At 42.9% G+C, this 19,285-nt stretch overlaps 1 protein-coding gene across 1 annotated transcript in view; it reads left to right on the top strand.

The window, feature by feature from the left end:
* The window catches only part of PIP4P2 (phosphatidylinositol-4,5-bisphosphate 4-phosphatase 2), a 125,662-nt gene that overhangs the window by 48,008 nt on the left and 58,369 nt on the right, over positions 1-19,285 (top strand). The window contains exons 3-4 of the mRNA XM_069220457.1: positions 16,940-17,046; positions 17,375-17,498. Coding sequence (XP_069076558.1) covers positions 16,940-17,046; positions 17,375-17,498 — 231 coding nt within the window. The remainder of the gene's footprint in view (positions 1-16,939; positions 17,047-17,374; positions 17,499-19,285) is intronic.

Here is a 19,285-nt window from a genome sequence, read left to right as displayed (position 1 = left end):
CTTTCTACTCTTTCTGAAGACTTTGGGTGTTAAGCACAATGGAAGTGTTGTTTGATTCCTAGCACTCTACATAATTCTTGAACCAAGGACAGCACAAAATGAGTATCCTTGTCTCTCCCTATTCAAATACTATTTACAAACCAAGGATAACATCTCTAAGCAGTTTCTTGTGGTTGCATCAGCTGAAGCCGATGAGTAGGCTTTAGGCCATCTGGAAAACATGCTTACTAGTACCAAAGTATAGATATAAGAGCAACATTGAGGTATTTTAATGAAATTAATTTGCTTAATGGACGAAGGGCCCCCATGGAGAATAGTGAGCGGGGCAGATTTTGGCTAACTTTGCCATGTTGTTGGCTTGGCAATTGCCACAGGTTTGGCTATACTGTTAGGCAACAGCAATGAAGAAGGAAGCAAACTAGTAAATACAAGTGTCATTGGCCAACACCACAGTACAGTAAGGCAAGGTTGGAGAGTAGTACTTTTGGGGCATTCGCCCTAGCTTGTGCCTCTATCCGGAGTCCTTTTTACAGTCCAGCTTTAATCCAGACACTGTAAGCAAGATCTTTTAAAGGTGGGCATGAGGGGGATCAGCTGGTGGGGACACATGTAGAGTGACTACACAACCTGGGGAGAGAGTGACGCTTTTAGCAGTCTGATCAGTGAGCGCATTTTCTCTCGACACCTCGTCTTGGGCAGAGTGATGAGAAGAACGTTTGTCAAAAAACTAATTTTGGAGGCAGTTGAAGTGCATCGATCGAGCCCTTTACATATAACCCTTTTTTGATAGGGATTGTAGCTGAGGTGAGGAACCAATACTGCATCCAGAGAAGCCTGCAGTCGTTGGCGAATGGCATATTGTGAACTGTGAATGCAGTTACAGGCTTCTGAGCATCTAAAGTACAAGCTCACAGTAAAGCGACCTGTTCAGCTTCTTGAGTGGAATGTACATTTGGTACAGATCAACTTTCAGACGCATACAGGGTACAAAAAAAAGCATATCCTTCAAACAGTGTTACCGTGTTGTTTTTTGAGGCATGAACTATGAACATAATACAAAGGTCACAATTTAATAAACGTGCATCAGTGAAATTAATACTGAGTTTGTTTAGGTGAACAGTGGCCACAAGACAGTCATGAGGTTCGTCCTTATGAGCGATCGGAAGCAGGGAAGCTGAATTCATCACAGGACAGCATACCAAGGTGATGTGAGAAGCGCATAGCCACAGTATTTTGTACTGTGACAAACTAGACAACATAAGATACTGAATTGTATTAGTCAGTATTAAAGCAGCTACGGAATGTGGTATGGTGAAAGTACAAGCTGACATCTTGTTTTCAGATGCTTTAACAAGATGGGAAGCTGCAACCATTGTATGTAAGCACAGAGGCGGCCCTTCCACAGCAGCCTCGAGCTCAGACGAATAATAATAAGCAGTAGGCTTCCTTTTGTCCCCACGACCTTCCACAAACAGCTACGTAGCAAAACTCTCCTTCTCTTGGCAGTAGTGCAGCATGGAAGATTTATTATAATCAGGGAATCCAAAGCAGTAGGGGAGAACGTGCTTTTGAAAAAAAAAAAATCTTTATTAACATTTCTAGTGACAAACAACAATGGACATTATATGGCAGCAGATTTGTTCAGTATATGAGCTCAGGGTTTGTATACATATTGTCCCAATATACTTTCCATGTGGTACATAATCTCGCCTTGTTGGGCGGGCTGTATCCACAATCTGTACTACAGGTGCATGTTACAGTTCCTTTTGGGCCCATTACCGAAACTTCTGAAGGAGAAAGAAAAACAGCACAGAACAGAACCACTTTTAGAACCAGAAGCAATAACAATACCAAGTACAGCCAATGACATCCTCATTGTACTTCCCCACTTCCATCCCACCCCCTAGCTTCCAATCATCTACTAGGTCTAAATTGAAAGAATATTGTCAGGCAACTTCTCGGATTCTCTCCCATCACTTGCAGTATGGGTAGCCCTTGGGTACTGTCTGTCACTTCCCCTCCCCTCCACCAACCGTCCCCCTCTGAGCTCCCCTCTACAAGCATGTTGTGCAATTATTCAGCCATCTCAGACTGGTCTCCCTCAGGGGTTTCCAGCAGCGCTTGCGTCATAGTACTCAAAGAGAGAAAGTAGTCCACCACCCTCTCCTCCCTGAGGGTTCTCCACATGTGCACCTCCTCTGCGCCTGCCCACTTCAGCATGTCTCTTATCTAATCCATTTGTGTGGGGTGTTCTAGCACTCAGCCAGCCTATCACTATTCGTTGTTTAGCTATTATGAGCCCCAACATCGCAAAGCGCCTACTCAGTTTTTTCTTTGGGTTATATGGGAGCAGTCCCAGCATGCACTGTTTGATCGTGTACTGTGCCTCCTAGACTCTCACATCGGTAATGTGATGTAAATGTTTCCCACCAATAGACAGCAATATTCAGGCAGCGCCACAACACACGCAGGAAATCTGCCACAGGTGCACCGCACTTGGCACCACTCTGGGACCTGTTGGGATATATAGTATGTAGCCCCTTAGGGGAGAGATACCCCATGTGCACCACGTAGTATTGTCAACTTGAACCTCACAGTAATCGAGACCTTGTGCACTTCTGCTTGAATTTTAAGCCAATCTTTGGGCAAGAGTGGCTCATCGCACACGTGCTGCCAAGCGTCCTCTATTCGTAGCGGCGCTAGTCATCTATCAGTGCACAATGCACCATATATGTGCATTTTGAACATGCGGCCACCCGCCACAGTGAGGATGGTCACTAGGGTATGTGTGGACTTGGGAGCCTCTAGAAATGACAGTCATAGCTGTCGTGCCGTGGCCACTATTTTGACGTATTGAAGAAACTGTCTCCGACCAAGTCATATGTCTCAAATACGTACTGCAGCATGATGAAGCAGCCGGCTGGGGGTAGGTCTGACAGCATTACAACCCCCTCGCCTGTCACTAGTCAACCGCTAATGTCAAGGCTATTTGTTGGAAGGGCCGTACTTTCCCTAAGTACAGATTAGGGAGAACATACTTAATTAAAAGTTACAAAGGCTTGTCCTTCCTCTGTCGACCAGGAAAATAGTTTGAACGTATCTTTCCTAATTAAACCTTGCAATCACTTGACAGTATTGACATATACTAAAATCCATTGCTGACAATATTCCTCCATCCAGTGCTTAATTTGTGCTTTTTGTTTCCTGTGCTGAGCACCAGCACTTATTTTTGAGGCCCGGGGCTTATTCTTCTGCCTCAAGCATTTGCCGAGAGCAAAAGACACATGGGAAAGACGGAGGAAGGGAAAAACGAAAAAGCGTCACAAAGGGAGAAAGTAGAAAGCTGCTAGAGTGATTTTATATGGATTGAAGAGGCCTGAGATGGCTTCAGGATTACGCCGCCTCAGTATTCCCACATTTAATTGTAGCAGCTGCGTGTTTAAGAGGAGGGCTTTGGGCACCGGCCCCTTTTTATTTACAAATTAAGCACTGCCTCCATCCCCAAAAGAGTGCTCATCTGTGAGATGGCAATGGTTCTGCATAGTTTATGGATTACTTCAGAGCCGTCTGCTGACAATCATTGCTTTCCTGCTGAGCTGTCATGGCCTCAATATTGAACACTGAGTAAGCAGTATATACCTTATCTATAGACACTTTCTGCCCCATTTTGGCCTGTTCAGTGATCAGATACAGGAACTCAATCTTGAATTGGTCCAAAGAGTCAGAAGGTATTAACAAGCCATCAGCATGGTAAACTAACGTAGATCCTTCCTAGAGTTTGTGGGTGTTCGGATCTTCCATGAAAGCCTGTGAAAAGATACAATATTGCACTGTATACCCTTGTGGGACACAAGGCCACATGAGTTAGCCTGCAAAAACTGAGAAAGCTAAAAGGTATCCACTGTCCGGATGCCTTGCAGTGGAGAAGAAAGCAGAGCCTAAATAAATTGACAATGGTAAACCATGTAGTGGTTGATACTATGTACAACAAAATGGTAGCTGGTTATAATACAGTAGGAAAACCTTGCACTACAACAGCATTCATCAAATGTAATTCTTGAACGACTGAAAAGTTTATTTGATAAGTTTAAAAAAAAAAAAAAAAATTATCATCAAAATAGGAGTTTTAACAAATACAGTAGACAATAAAACTCCTTATTTAAGTAGAGCAGCAGTAACTGAACAGCTCCCTGGTTCTTTCTTAGGGAATAACAGGCAGTGCAATATTGTGGGTTCATTTTCGTATGATTCACCTTGATTCTTACAGATACAGCAGTTAATACACAACCCACAACAATAACTTGTTCAGACCATATAGCGAATCTAACCTGATTAAGCAGATCAGGCATTGATCGAGTTGGAGGATTTGCCATATCATCTGGGGTCCAGAACCTGTGCATCTTTTCCCCCAAAAAACCTAAACATATGCATAAAACGTTTGGTAAAGCTTAGTTTTTTCCAAGAAGCTATTAACTTACTTTCTGGAATGCTCCTTGATGATGTCTCTGTCCTGTATTTCTTTATAAAGAGATGGAGCCAGACACAATCATTTTCAATCCATGGTGATGAGAACAGTGGGTTCTTAACCCCTTTGCTGCCAGGCCTTTTCCCCCTCAGGTACCTGCTATTTTGTGTTCCCCCAAGTCTCCCGATAAAAATGGTACCTCACTTGCGTGGGTAGGTCTAATGTTTGCGACGGGAAACACAACATGAGCACATCACATTTGTACATTGAAATCTGACATGTTGTTTGCAAAGTGCCTAGCTGTGGATTTTGGCCTCTAGCGCAGCCGGAACTCAGGGAAACCTACCAAACCTGCACATTTTTTAAAACTGGACACCTATGGGAATCCAAGATTGGGTGACTTGTGGGGCTCACTCCAGGTTCTGTTACCCAGAATCCTTTGCAAACCTCAACATTTGGCCACAAAAACACTTTTTCCTCTCATTTTGGTGACAGAAAGTTCTGTAATCTGAGAGGAGACACAAATTTCCTTCCATTTAGCGTTCCCCCAACCCCGTTAAAAATGGTACATCACTTGTGTGGGTAGGCCTAGCACCCGTGACAGGAAATGCCCCAAAACACAATGTGGACACATCACATTTTCCCAAAGAAAACAAAGCTGTTTTTTGCAAAGTGCCTAGCTGAGGATTTTGGCCGCTAGCTCAGCCGACACCTAGGCTAACCTACCAAACCTGCACATTTATTAAAACTAGACACCTAGGCAATCCAAGATGGGGTGACTTGTGGGGGTCTCTCCAGGTTCTGGTACCCAGAATCCTGGCCGAACCTCACAATTTGGCCAAAAAAACACTTTTGTTTCTCAGTCTCATGATAAAATTGGTACCTCACTTGTGTGGTTAGGCCTAGTACTCACGAAAGGAAATGCCCCAAAACACTATCTGGACACATCAAGATTATCAAATACTAAACTACCTGTTTTTGCAGGGGGACACCTGCGTTTTTGGTCCTGGGCTCAGCAGCCATCTAGGGAAACCTACCAAGCCCAGAATCCTCAGCAAACCTCAAATTTAGCTAACAAATCACTTTTTTCCCACATTTCTGTTTGGGATCACTGCACCGGGACAGATTTCCTACCATCCAACGTTCCCCTCAGTCTCCCAGTAAAAATTATACCTCACTTGTGTAGGTGGGCCAAGTGCCTGTGACAGGGAAGAGCCAAAAACATGTGAAAATTGAGGGGGAACCAAAGCTGGTGTAAAAGGGCAGTTTGGAAAAAAAAACATTTTTAGGCTGACAAGTGCAGCAGAATTTTTATTGGTATAGATGAGACAATGTTGGATGGTAGGAATTTTGTGGATTCTTGCAGATTCCGGAAGGTTTCATCACAAAAATGTGGGGAAAAATGTGTGATTTCCAGCCAAGTTGGAGGCTTGCAGGGCATTGTGGGTAAGAAAATGGTGTGGGGTGCATGTGAAGCACACCACCCTGGAACCAACCAGGTGTTTAGTTTTCAGATGCGTCTCAGTGTTTTCAGAGTGCAGCCCTCACCGTTCCAAGTGGGACGATTTTGAGAGTTAGCCAAGCTCTCATGGGCCAAATGTAAACCCAGAACCCCAAATAATCAAGTGTCCTCTTGCTTGCCATGGGATAAGATGTTTCATTGTGCAGGGGCAGAGCTGAAAGACTGTTACCCCCTTCCGTTGGGGTGGGGGCATAACCAGGCCCATACTGGTTGGTAGCCACCACCCCACTATTTATTTTTTATTTTTTATTCCTTGGCATCTAGTAGACTTTCTGCCCCCTGGGGTGTGTATCGGGGGTAATTGTCCCAGTGGGCAGAACAACATTGGCCCCATTTATTTGGGGTGGGGGTATGGCCATACCCCCACCCTCCTATTTTGAAAAAAAAATCTTCCCTGGTGAGCTTTCTGCCCTCCTTGGGGGCAGATGGGCCTTCAAAAAATAGGGCGATCTGCCCCCAAGGGGGGCAGATATGGCCAAAAGTAATATGCCCCCATGGGGAGCGACCCTTGCCCAAGGGGCTGCCCCCACCCAAACAAACACACACATACACCAATCCCTGGTGTCTAGTGGTTTAGATTGGCCTAACACACATTTTCCGAGCTGCCCCCAAGGGAGGCAGAAATGGCCTAAATACAACTTGCCCCCCTGGAGAGCGACCCTTGCCTAAGGGGTCGGTCCCCATACATAAAAACATAAAGTAAATCAAAATATATATATATATATTCCTGGTGTCTAGAGATAATTATATTAGGCTGATCTGCCTCGGGGGGGCAGAAATGGCCCAAACATATTTTGCCCCCCTGGGGGAGTGGCTCTTGCCCAAGGAGCTGTTCCTCTTATGTGTAAGTATATAATAAAAAAATGTTCCTGGTGTCTAAATGTCCTAAAAATAATTTGGCCCCCCGGGTAGCGACCCTTGCTTAAGGGGTTGCTTCCCACATATAAATAAAAAATAATAATAAACAAACAAAAAGTATCCCTGGTGTCTAGGGGTTTTCTGCACCCCCGAGGGCAGATCGGCCTAATTATACTAAGCTGATCTGCCCCGGGGGAGGGAGGGGGCAAAAATGGCCTAAAAATAGTATGGCCCCCTAGGGAGCGACCCTTGCCCAAGGCGCCGCTCCCTTTATTGATATTCCTTTAAAAAAAAAAAATCCCTGGTGTCTAGTGGGCATTTCTGCTGTCAGATCGCATCGAAATGCTGTGAGAGACGAGAAAGGATCCGAGGTTACCTCTGATGAGGTCCTGATGTCATCAGACGTCACTGGGGGGGAGAGGAGGGGTGGAATGGGAAGCGATTTCCCCTTCCATCCCCGACTGGGGGGTGTGGGAGGGAGGCCCACAGGTGGAGCGCCAGCACTCCCCCTGTGAGCCGGGTGCAGGACGAGCTGGTCTCGTCCCAGTGTGCCTGGACGACACCAGCTCGCCCCCGGCACCCACGGAGTTAAGCCTGCTTTCCTACCCAAGATGGCTCCTGTATTTCCTGTGTTAAAACTCCTTTTTCAGTATCGAAGGCTGTTGGATTCAGGGGAAGATTTGCAGCAACATAGTCAACAGGTTTTTATTTTACAGTCCTCATCCTTTGCTCTAGAGTTTTGTCCTGTTGTGTTTTTCATCATGATTTCCATTGGATTCAAGAATTTTCTGCAAGCCTTCCTACAAGATCCTGATTCTTCTGTAATCAGTCCTGGGTATCATAGCATGCTGATTGCCATTTTCACACCTTCACATCATCTGCCTCTGGAGGCTTTCCCGTTGGGGTTTTACCTCCTTTGTGTCCTAACTTGAGGGCCCATGCTTACGACGCATTGTTTCTCTGCCTAGTTGACATCATAGCTACATGAACTAATCCTGTTAACATCAGGCATCACCAGAGTCAGTACAGAACCTGGTGCAGAACCTAGCGGTCCATAGTAATATGAGAGCAAGAAAGAGAGAGAGAAACAAGCATTTGCAATGCAACAGGTCTTGCATTTCTCTGAGTTAGAGCTATTAGCAGTTGTAAACTCCCAACCGGACATTTTTTGATTCATTAAATGGGAAAAAACCGAGCGCGATCGTGCTGCAAAAAAAATGGAAATGGAAATAGAAACGGTCTTGGGTCGATGTCATGCAAAGCGCTCAACTTCTGCCAAGCGAGATCGTGCTGCGAAAAAAAAGAGAAAAAGTAGTCCACAAACCGGACGGAAAACGGCGAGGCTCGTATGTTTTCAGTACTTGGTCGCTGCGCTCGAGGAGGGCTAACACTGGAAAAGGCATGACGTATGCATGCCTTCCACTAATGAAAGCAAGCAGATATTGAAAGGAAAGCCCACAAACCAATGAAAGACACTGACGTGACATGGGTGCGGATCCGAGCCCTTTTCTAACTACTACAGCGTCTCGCAAGCGATACACATGCAATAGCGCATGCTATGCAGGCTCGACCCTAAAAAGGAAGTTCAGAGGTTTTCAATGCAGATCTGCTGGCATCAATAGGGAACATGGTTATTGTTTTTTTTTTTGTTAATAACACAGTTATAGCCCTTCATCCTCTAAAAGAATTAGGGTACTCACAGAGCAGTCAACTTCCCCTGGACTGCCCTGAAAGTTGAGATATCGGTTTTGGTAAAACTGCATGAATTCAGTTTTTTTAGGATGATTGTTGAGGCAAGTAGGGCAATCCCATTTCCAGTGTTAAAAGTGCCCACAATTTAAAGATGAAAACCCAGCAGATAGAGTAGAATCGCCCTTTCCCTGCCTGTGGCTCCCTGAGGGCCTTCATCCACCTACCTGCCTGCCTCAGTCATGTTGCCTTACTATTCCTCCTCGGCCACTCCCTCTGACCTTTTGTTGGAAAGATTGCATATTTTGAAGGCAACTTAGATTTAGTAGATTCTTTCTTTCTTGTATGGTAATAAAATGGGTTGCAACAGAAGCTAACTCAGGAAGGCCTTTAGTTTGCCATCTTATGCACTTGATTCACAGATGCTCCTGTAACTTCGGCAATAGCTGTTAAACAAATACCATTCCAACAGCTTCTTCTTTAGTTTCTGTAGCATTAGCAAATCGAACATGATAACAAATCGAACATGATAACAATCAAACCCATCTTTCAAACTATTAAGTTACTCACCAGGAGTTTCACCTTTTGTTCTGTTTGCAGTTGATATCTTTGGTCCAACTGTTTAGGAGAAACATATAAGTAGGAGTCATTGCAGTTGGGGTACAAGCCCTTAGCATGTCCCTCAAATTATTAATTTGGTATCTGTTTCCTCATGGGTGTCCTTAAATCATCGATCCTTAAATTAATGCCTTCTTTCTAATTTCCAATGGATGCTCGCTGTTCCCTACTGTATTTATACTTAAAATCCTTCAATTGTTTCTTAAGGTTATTCAAGCGCTCAATGACCAAGGAGCCTCCTTCTGGAAAATGCTTTCTATCTTCACATCTAGCACACCTAACCCAGTCTTCATTACACTTTCACATGCTTTTTCCATACTGGTGGTACATCTCCTTGAGTTCCTCTTACTGGGGAGTTTTCATGCTCTGATTTGTCTGCCCTCCTCTCCTTACTATTCCCTCATACACAACCAAGTACACAGGTAGGTGTCAGCTAGCTTTTTGCCCCAGCTAATCCCAAGAAGTAGAGGGTAAGAAGGTTAAAGGTGAGACTAACAGCTCCCCCCATCACTTCTCGTGGAGGGAGGAAGGAATAATTCTTTCTGACCCATCTTTGTGTTCAGAAGCCACTGCCCCACCCTCAGTCAGTCTTTTTGTGCTTGCAGAGGTTCCAGGCCACATCTTTGATTCAGGTATAATAGTTGTGGTCTGTGCTAATGGTACTAGGCACTTCTTGCCTCACCCACACTCTCCTCACACTTCTAGAGCCTCTTTCTTTGTGCTGTTGATTACACACACTCTTCTAACTTCTAATATCCTGGTAATTCCCTCACCCATGTCCAGATCCAGGTTATCCCATAATCACCTGCCCAGCTGAAAATGTAAATTTCAGTACAAATCTCTATACAGTCAAAATACACACATAAGATTTGAAGTGTACGATAGCACTTTTTGAGATTCCAGGCCATTGTCCACCCAAGTTTCCCTGAAGGAAACCTCTGCCTTACCTTTGTGGTACGTGGGGTTGTAGATAGAGCACGATCCCCTTTTGTTTCCTGCATCAATTCGAGTGCCGGTACTGCCTGACACCAATTCAAAAGAACTGTTAAAGAAAATATCCACGTAGGCCAGTTGAAGTCTGGAAGAGTTTTTTACCCCCCAAAAAACATCTGTGGATCATTGATCCGACTTGCTACGGTGTGCCCCATCACACCTTGTGGAGCAAGCTCCGCAAGCAAAGGTAAGGCACAGATTTATAGAAATTTGCACATCACTTCCTATGAAGCTCACAGGATTTCGTACAACAGAGGAAGTACATGGGTGGCTAAGTCTGAGATCATGAGAAAGAAAGAAAACAGCCTTCAAATAGTTACTAAACTATTTTGGCCAAGCAAACTAATCAACATTTTCTCATCTTGGAAGCCAAGATGCGAAAGAGACTCAAAACATCGGAGGCATGACCTTCCTTCAAAGCAAGGAAACATGGTTGCAGCACTTTCAGGTATGCAAAGGCAATAACTCACATTTTACAGTAAGTTGCTTAGTTTTAAAGGGTCATTTTAATAACATTTGGACTCCTTTAAATTATTCTCTGAATTTAGTAGTCTCTCTCAGTCTCGGATTGTTAACATTTTTAAAGCTGTTTAAAGATACTATGATGCCTCAATGATAGCTGCAGCACCGTTGCTTTTTCTCGTCACTCCCCCCACATTTAGTTTTTATATGAGGGTACAGGGAAAAGCCAAGCAACTGTGATGACACTACATCATAAGTAGTGAACTGTTGCATCACATTTCCGGCTTAATATTGATTATTATAACCCTCTGCCTATTCTCAACATTGCTGTAAGTTTAAAGATGTTATCCTTGAAATCCTTGAAACAATTTTGTGACAGAGCAACTAAAATTAAAGTTTTTGTGGCTCGAAAACACATTCAAAGCATTACATTAGTTTTTTGCTCAGATTTTATTGATGATGTAGCCCTTAGTAAATATTGAGGCTTAAAGTTAAGACATTTGTGTTGTAATTAAAATCTTATCTTGCATGAGAGGGGGTCTGATTGGATGCAGACCACAGAGCAGTTAGATTTGAGGGTGCAGCTCTATGTACAAATGTACAAATTAAGGTGACGTGATTTTTAAACTGCACAGCACTGGACAAAATTTAAAGTGTGGAAATCGTGTTAGGACACCAAAAAGCATGCAAACATTACTTGAAAGGGCAGAGAGACCATGTTTAAAATGAATGGTTGTTCCGTAGTTTAGATAAGCCTAGTATGGCAGAAAAAATAGAGAAGACCTATTTATCCAACAATTTTTAGAGAGGGGCATGCACTGTTTATTATGTACTGATAATGCAGGGTGGAATTTAGGCAGGCACTTCGTAAAACAGTTTTTGTTGTATATAGTACAAATACAGTGAGTAGCCACTTAGCTACCTAATCTTCGTTCAGTCCCACATTGGACATCTCATCACGCCATCAAACCCACAGTATGCACCGCTGGTATATGTGTACTTGCAGCTGTGAAATGCACATAAGAATCTAGGTAGAGCCATCATCTTAGCTGACATTAATCTACCCATAGATTACTACAATAAAGTTATCTAGAATTCTATCAAGTTTTATAGATTTGTGAAGTTATCATGATCCCCAGAATGCAGAATTGCTTTATCTTTCATTTTATAGGAAGCACTGGTGGCCCAGCTGCAGGTCGATGTCATAAAGTATATAGCAGTGGTTCCCAACCTTTTGACTGATGTGGACCCCCACTTTATCATTACTGGGACCCGGGGACCGCCACTGAATCTTTATTGGAGTCCGTGGACCCCCGCTGACTCATTAACAGAAGCAAGAGACCCAAGCCTAAACATTTTCAATGATTTCAACCACAAAATATTACACAAAAAATAGAGAAATGAGCATTCCATCAAACACATACACAAACAAAACATTTGATTTATTTTGCAAATAATGTTTTTTAACAAGAATTTTATAGGAAGGTTTGAGCTTTTCTAAATTCAACTGAAGCCACATATCGTCTATACTATATTCTGTTTGATGCATCTGCACTTCTCCCACAAACCAATTTGAGGATACCAATTTAATTTTTAGCCTCCAAGTTCAAATTGCTTGACACAGCAAGTTTTTAAAAATTTTATTTTACAGTTAGCCACTTTATTTATATACGCTTTATTAACCTGTTAATGTTAGTTAATTTTCTAAGTAGTCACGGACCACCTGAGGAGGCTTTTCGGACCCAATGGGTCCCTGGACCACAGGTAAGAACCACTGGTGTATAGTATTGATTCCTTAAATTTAATACATCGAAGTAGCTTGTCAGTAGATTGTGAAAAGTAAATCCGGTAAACCAGCATATTTTCAGCATTAAATTAACGTGTTCAACCTAACTCACTCATATTCCCAAGCCCATCATTTCTCTCCATATGTTGCAAATTGTGATTTCTATTGTGTGTTCTAAGGTGTGTTGCATATTGTTTAAAAGTTTGAATACGACTGCTCCCAGGTCTAAGTTTTTTTGGAGGAGGGAATAGTAAAAAGGGCTGCCATATGATCAATCCAAGAGGATAATATGGGAATAGAACAGCTAAGAGTTCCTTCATTGGTAAAAATAAGATCTAAAATATGACTTGCTCTGTGTTCTATATGTGGTGCACGTGGTTACTTGGGTTAGATGGAGCGCAGACAGTTTGTGAAGAAACTGGTTAGACGGGCCAGCAGATTCATTAACTGCATGGTAATTGAATTTTCCTAGAATCATAAAGTTGGAGGCATTAACAAGGAATGGTGGTAAAGAACCAATTAACCTCTTAGCTGCTGGGCCTTTTCCCGCCCAGTGCTGAGCCCTTTTTTGGCTATTTGGGGTAGTTCTCGCTTAGGCCTTCATAACTTTTTGTCCACATAAGCTATCCACGCCAAATTTGCGTCCTTTTTTTCCAACATCCTAGGGATTCTAAAGGTACCAAGAGTTTCTGGGTTCCCCTGGAGGAGACCAAGAAATCAGCCAAAATACACCTACAATTTAGTTTTTTTCAAACAAATGGGAAAAAAGGGCTGCCGAAGAAGGCTTGTGGTTTTTACCCTGAAAATGGCATCAACAAAGGGTTTGCGGTGCTAAAATCACCATCTTCCCAGCTTTCAGGAACAGGCAGAGTTGAATCAGAAAACCAAATTGTTCAACACAATTTTGACATTTTACTGGGACATAATTCATTTTTACTATTTTTGGTGCTTTCATCCTCCTTCCAGTTAGTGACAGGAATGGGTGTGAAACCAACACTGGATCCCGGAAAGCTAAGTGTTTCTGAAAAGTAGACAAAATTCTGAATTCAGCAAGGGGTCATTTGTGTAGATCCTACAGAAAATAACAGCTTAAAAAACAAAATAATATTATTGAGCTGAAAAAAACAGCCATTTTTGTCAGCGTTTTACTCTGTAACTTTTTCCTGCAATGTCTAATTTTAAAGCAATATAAATACGTGTGCTGGACTCTTCTGGTTGCAGGGATATATAGGGCTTGTAGGTTCATCAAGATCCCTAGGTACCCAGAGCCAATAAATGAGCTGCACCTTGCAATGGGTTTTCATTCTATACTGGGTATACAGCAATTCATTAAATATAAATATAAAGAGTGAAAAATAGGTATCAAGAAAACTTTTATATTTCCAAAATGGGCATAAGATAAGGTATTGAGCAGCAGTGGTTATTTGCCCACCTCTGAATTCCGGGGTGCCCATACTAGCATGTGAATTACAGGACATTTCTCAAATAGACAGTGTGTAAAAAAGACGTCTTACATTTGGAAGAAAAAATGTAGTGAAAGACAAGGGGCAATGACACTTGTTGTGCTATTCTGTGTTCCCCCAAGTCTCCCGATAAAAATGGTACCTCACTTGCGTGGGTAGGCCTAATGCTCGCGACAGGAAAGGCAATATGGACACATCACATTTTTACATTGAAATCTGATTTGTTTTTTGCAAAGTGCCTAGCTGTAGATTGTGACCTCTAGATTAGATTTGACCTTGATGAGGTTATTGTTGCCATCATGTATAGTCCATCTAAAAAGGCACTCTGTCCTGATGGGATACCGATGGACCTCCAAAAAGAGAATGTTCCTCTATGGATACCTATCATTACTAATGTCCTAAATTCTGCTGTTTCCCAGAAAATTCAAGCCTCATGGCAAATGGCCTGTATAGCACCTGTTATCAAAAAAGATAACAGGAAGGATCCCCAGTGTTATAGACCGATATCTCTGCTGGATTCAATGGTTAAGATCTTTGGGCATATTATTTTACATAAGAATTAGGATTTGATCCATCAAAACAATAGACTTAGTTGGATGCAGTATGGGTTTAAAGATGGCGTTGGGACCCAAGAACATTGCTTGAATTTACACCTTCTAATAAGGAAGTATACGAGTGCTCAGAAAGGTCCATTATTTTATGTTTTTGTGGATCTTGGAAGTTCCTTCGATCAGGTAAATCACGCTAAACTATGGTGCATTCTGACCAAGATACACCTGCCCCATTCACTATTTGATTTTCTCAAGGCTTTGCATGGTAGAAATGGCATAGAGGGTGAATGTACTGAACCTTTTAATCTGTTTGGGGTGTCAGTCAGAGATGTGTCTTAGCATATATATATATTGATTGGTTGCATTCCTTTTTAGTTAAAGAGAGGAAGGACTTACTGAAAGTGAAAGCTAAATATGTGCCATCCGTGCTTTTTGACAGTGATTAGGTCTTGCTTTTGCACTAACCGAATGGTCTTTGTGGTCTTTTATTAAATTCATGGATTAATTCATGGATGATTTAGACTTAGAAGTTAATATAGCAAAGACCCTTATATGTATGTGGAAAGCAGCGCACAACTGGACTCATTTCAATTAAGGGACAAAATATTACACAAGCTAGTGAGTTATCTTACATAGTTGTAACCTTTGATTCTTGATGTAGCTGGTTACCCGGTGTCTCCAATTTGTGCTCCTGTTTCAATAACACTGTGGGGTGCCTTTTTTGGGGTGGCGACTGGAGTTTGTTAGTAACCGATTCTGCCTTTATTGGAGGTGTATAAACTCAAATGCTTGCCAGCCATGGCTTTTGGGGCATCTGTGTGGGAGTATCAAGGCTCTTCAAGTATACACTAAGAGGAGAATAATTTCTGTAGGATATTGTTAGGTGAAGGACCTGGTAATCCCTGTTACTTTTTTACATCAGGAATTGGGTTTACATTTTGTGGAAGACTGCATAAAGCGTGCACCACTCCTCCTCTGGTTTGTGATATGGGGGAATAAACGTTTGAATTTAATAAGTGAGATCATTATTGAATGATTAACTTGTTATATTGGGTACAGGATCCCTTCATTAATTACATTAGGAGTACTGCTGAAACACTGGAAACACCCAAGTTGTATCTGTTCTCAAATCTGTTGGCTAAAGGGGGAGTCGTAGGGTTAAGGAGTTATTTTTAAGCTTTCTATTTGATGCTGGAGAAATCATATCTGAGAGTGTCTATTTTGTTTGGGTCATGCAAGGGTATAGAACCCTGTCTTTCACAGGTAAAAATGTCTCTGAATGATCACTCTTGACTAGGTTCCGAATGGGCAATGTCATGTTACCTTTTGGGACAGTACGACAAAAACTCTATTTAAGTGTGCCCTTGCAAAGAAATTTCTTCTCAGATGCTTATGCACTTTAAGTTTCCTGTAACTATTTTGAACCTTTTAGTCGTAGATATTTATTGGCTATTTTAAAAGCTCACGGGTTTCCACAATGTAGAGCAGCCTTGTATTTTCTCTGTATGCTGCCTGATCCCACTGTGTGTTTTTGTGTGTGTGTGTGTGTGTTTTTTTTTTTTTAAAGATGCACTGCGGTGGCTTAAGTCAAGGAATTTTTAAAACAAACGTATATATCATTTTATGAATTATACATTTGATATATTGTATTTGTTTTATTCTTATTTAATGATTATTTTTTAATAATTGAATGAAGATGGTGATAATGATGATGCATACCGGTTGCTCCTTTCCATATTGCACAAGCAGCAAAAATAGAGCAAATGGATCCTGTAGTTTATATTTAATTTTTAAGTAGTGCAACGTTTTGTTGATACAGCCCCAAAACTATTATTGGTACATATGTGACCTTCTCCAAAGCACATTTACTTCTAGCAAGGATCTTGTTGAGTTACGCTGTTGTCATTCTACCAGTAGGTGCACTACGAGGTAAAAAACTTAACAAACTGGTAAATAATTTCAAAGCAGTGATCAGTCGACAGACATCTCGCTGTCCTGATTTGAAATTTCACTTTGTGCTTCCTTAATTTTGAATTTGCTCGACTGGATAGGAAAATGATTGTTATCTTTTGTCGCCTTATGACACCGTAACTAATAACCCATGTTTAAAGGAAGGGATCTGTACAGTCACTAAAATAAGTGGTTGAGCATCTGTCTAAACTTGAAATTTAATGTCACATTTCATTATTGTCCATCTTTCTGGTTCACCTTATTAATTCCATCCTATTTGGAGCTGCAATGTTCTCATTTAAATGTTCCTTTATTAATGATTTTGTGCATGTCTAAGAAAATGCTGAAGTATTTCCTGACTAATTTCTTTGAGTTTGAACAGACTGACTTACATCAAAGCTTATGCCTTGTGATTTTGTTCCATCGGACCTTGGGTCACACCACACCACCAGCATCACTCCAATTATAAAAGCACACGGGCTTTTGTGATGAGATATTCTCCGGTTCATAGTTGTCTATCAGGATTCTTTTGCAGTGGAAAATGCAGCGTTTAATTAATCTCCATGCTTTCTCTTGTTCCAGCCCATCAAAAACCCACCTCCAGGCAAGAAGTACGTCCGCTGCCCGTGTAATTGTTTACTCATCTGTAAGGATACGTCGCGGCGAATAGGATGCCCAAGACCTAACTGGTATGTGACGAAGGTGGTAGACCTAAAGTATATTCTCTGTCATCTTTCATTCATTAAATACAAATATTCCCACATCCTTGGTATCCTACTTTTAGTCTGCAGCAGTCTCAGGTTCAGGAAGGAGGCAGAATGGCTGCTTTTTGTGTGGGCTGCTACTGCATTATTTACTTTTTGTTAAAGCCGCTAATGCTGCCATTGTACAAAGGCGTGCATGGCAGTGTTTGAGCTAAGTTTAGTTTTTACAAATACCATTTGCTCCCATCTCTGCTTTGCTATTCGGTGCAGGCCCAGTAATTTGGAAAGAATGATTCAAATGCTTTCTCCACAGCAGACGCATCATAAACCTTGGCCCGGTGGTACTGATTCCAGAGGAACAGCCGGCACAGTCAGCTCTACCAGTTGAGCCGGAAGGTACCAGAGTAGTGTGCGGACACTGTGGTAATACTTTTCTGGTAGGTGATCTAAGCCAGTCACAGAAATAATCTCTTGTTTTGAATGGCAGTTTGTAGCTGATCCCTTCTCTTGATGTTGGTATGATATCTGATTTAAAATTAAGCAATGCATTTTGGTCGCTTTTTTAAAAAGTTTTCTTCTTAAGCAGTAAGGGGGTCTCTGGTACCTGGCATTCTTTGGCTATGTCATTCTGCCTGGTAGCCTGTATTTTTTCCTACATGGTACTTTGTACTCTGCCTTATTCCTACAGCCTACATTGACAACTTCGTGTCCCTGTATTTGGCTTCACATATCGGGCAGCAGAGCTTGACTTGGATTCTGGGCATGATGGAAAGCCAGTAGAGGTGGTACAGTATCGGGGTAATTTGATGAAATTTGTCTGAAGTGGTCAGAAGGCTGCCATTGAATGGAGAACTGCTTTGAGAGGTGTAAGGTGGGAATATCTGTCATTACCATGCATGCCTTTTGTATGCATGCTTTTCAAAGCATGGAGCTGTACAACGCGTTCTTACATCATGCATCATTGTACATTACCACACATTGAACATGGACATAACTGATATTCTTTATATATATATATATATATTTTCACTGAAATACCAAAGGTTACAGAGACGTTATAGATAAGTTCAAAATATACAGCCAACCCCCGTATGCAGCGAATTCTTCAAAGGCAGTCAACACTGATGGGGGCACGCGGCCCCCCTTTCCCAGGCCAAATTTGGCCTTGGAGACTTCATCTCCTGTGCTCTACCACCTTTTTAAGAGGGAGGGGGAACGCTGCTCCCCTCCCCAATATTGGCCCCTGGGACCCTATCACCCGGGGCCTGCCCAGCATTTAAAGGGGAAGAGGGGCACCCAAACCCCTCCCTAGGCCAATATTGGCCCCGGGAACCCCATCCCCTTGGGCCTGCCCAGCATTTTAAGAGGTGAAAGGGCAAACAGCCTCCCTCCCTGGGGCAATATTTCCCTCGGAGACCCCATCCTCTGGTATCTGCCCCGCATTTAAAGGGGAGAGAGAGGCAGGCAGCCCCTCTCATTGGGCTGATTTTGGCCCTAGGGACCCTCATCCCCTGGGGTCTAGCCAAATGTAGAAAGAGGGAGGGAGCTGTGCTCCTCTCCTCCCCAGGCAGATTTTAGCCCAGGGGACCCTTTTTCCTGGAGCCTGGCCAACAAAGGGTGGGTGCCCTGGTGCCCACCCATGGCACCCACCATATCCTGGTCGGCAGCTGTGGGGGAAGACCCAAGGTTCCCGCACTCTCAGCAGGTCCCACGAATCCAGCGGGAGCCAGCATAGATCCTCCCTGCAGAGAGAAGCTAAAAATGCTGCAGGCAGGAGCAATATTCTGATCTGTTTCCCTACCCCCATTATTTCCGGCGGGGAAACAGATCTGAAGTCTGCTCTTAGCTGGGAGGAAAACTTTGTATTTGCTCTCGCTTGGCAGAAGATTTGAATTTGCTCCCACCAAGTGAGAGCAAACACAGGTTTCCCAAGCCAGTGTGGGCAGGACAACTGCTAATGACCTGGTGGTGGGAAGCCTGGGACATACCGTGAGCCAGCCCTCTGGAATGTGTTCCCTGGGCCATTATTGGTTTGGGGAAGGAGGCCGCACTATCCCCCCTCCTCCTCAGTATACACGGCTGGGCCCCAGGGGATTGGGTCCCCGGGGCTCAAATCGGTCCATGGCAGGGTGGGGGGGGACACACGTGCCCTAAATTATAAATAGGACCCCCCCGGGACCAGGCCCACCCAGAAGGCTTAAAAAAACAAGCACAGGAGACTGCT

The sequence above is a fragment of the Pleurodeles waltl genome, chromosome 2_2, assembly GCF_031143425.1.
Source record: "Pleurodeles waltl isolate 20211129_DDA chromosome 2_2, aPleWal1.hap1.20221129, whole genome shotgun sequence".
In the NCBI taxonomy this organism is placed as follows: domain Eukaryota; kingdom Metazoa; phylum Chordata; class Amphibia; order Caudata; family Salamandridae; genus Pleurodeles; species Pleurodeles waltl.
Note: the sequence above shows the minus strand (reverse complement) of the source record. Positions and strands in the feature narration are given on the sequence as shown.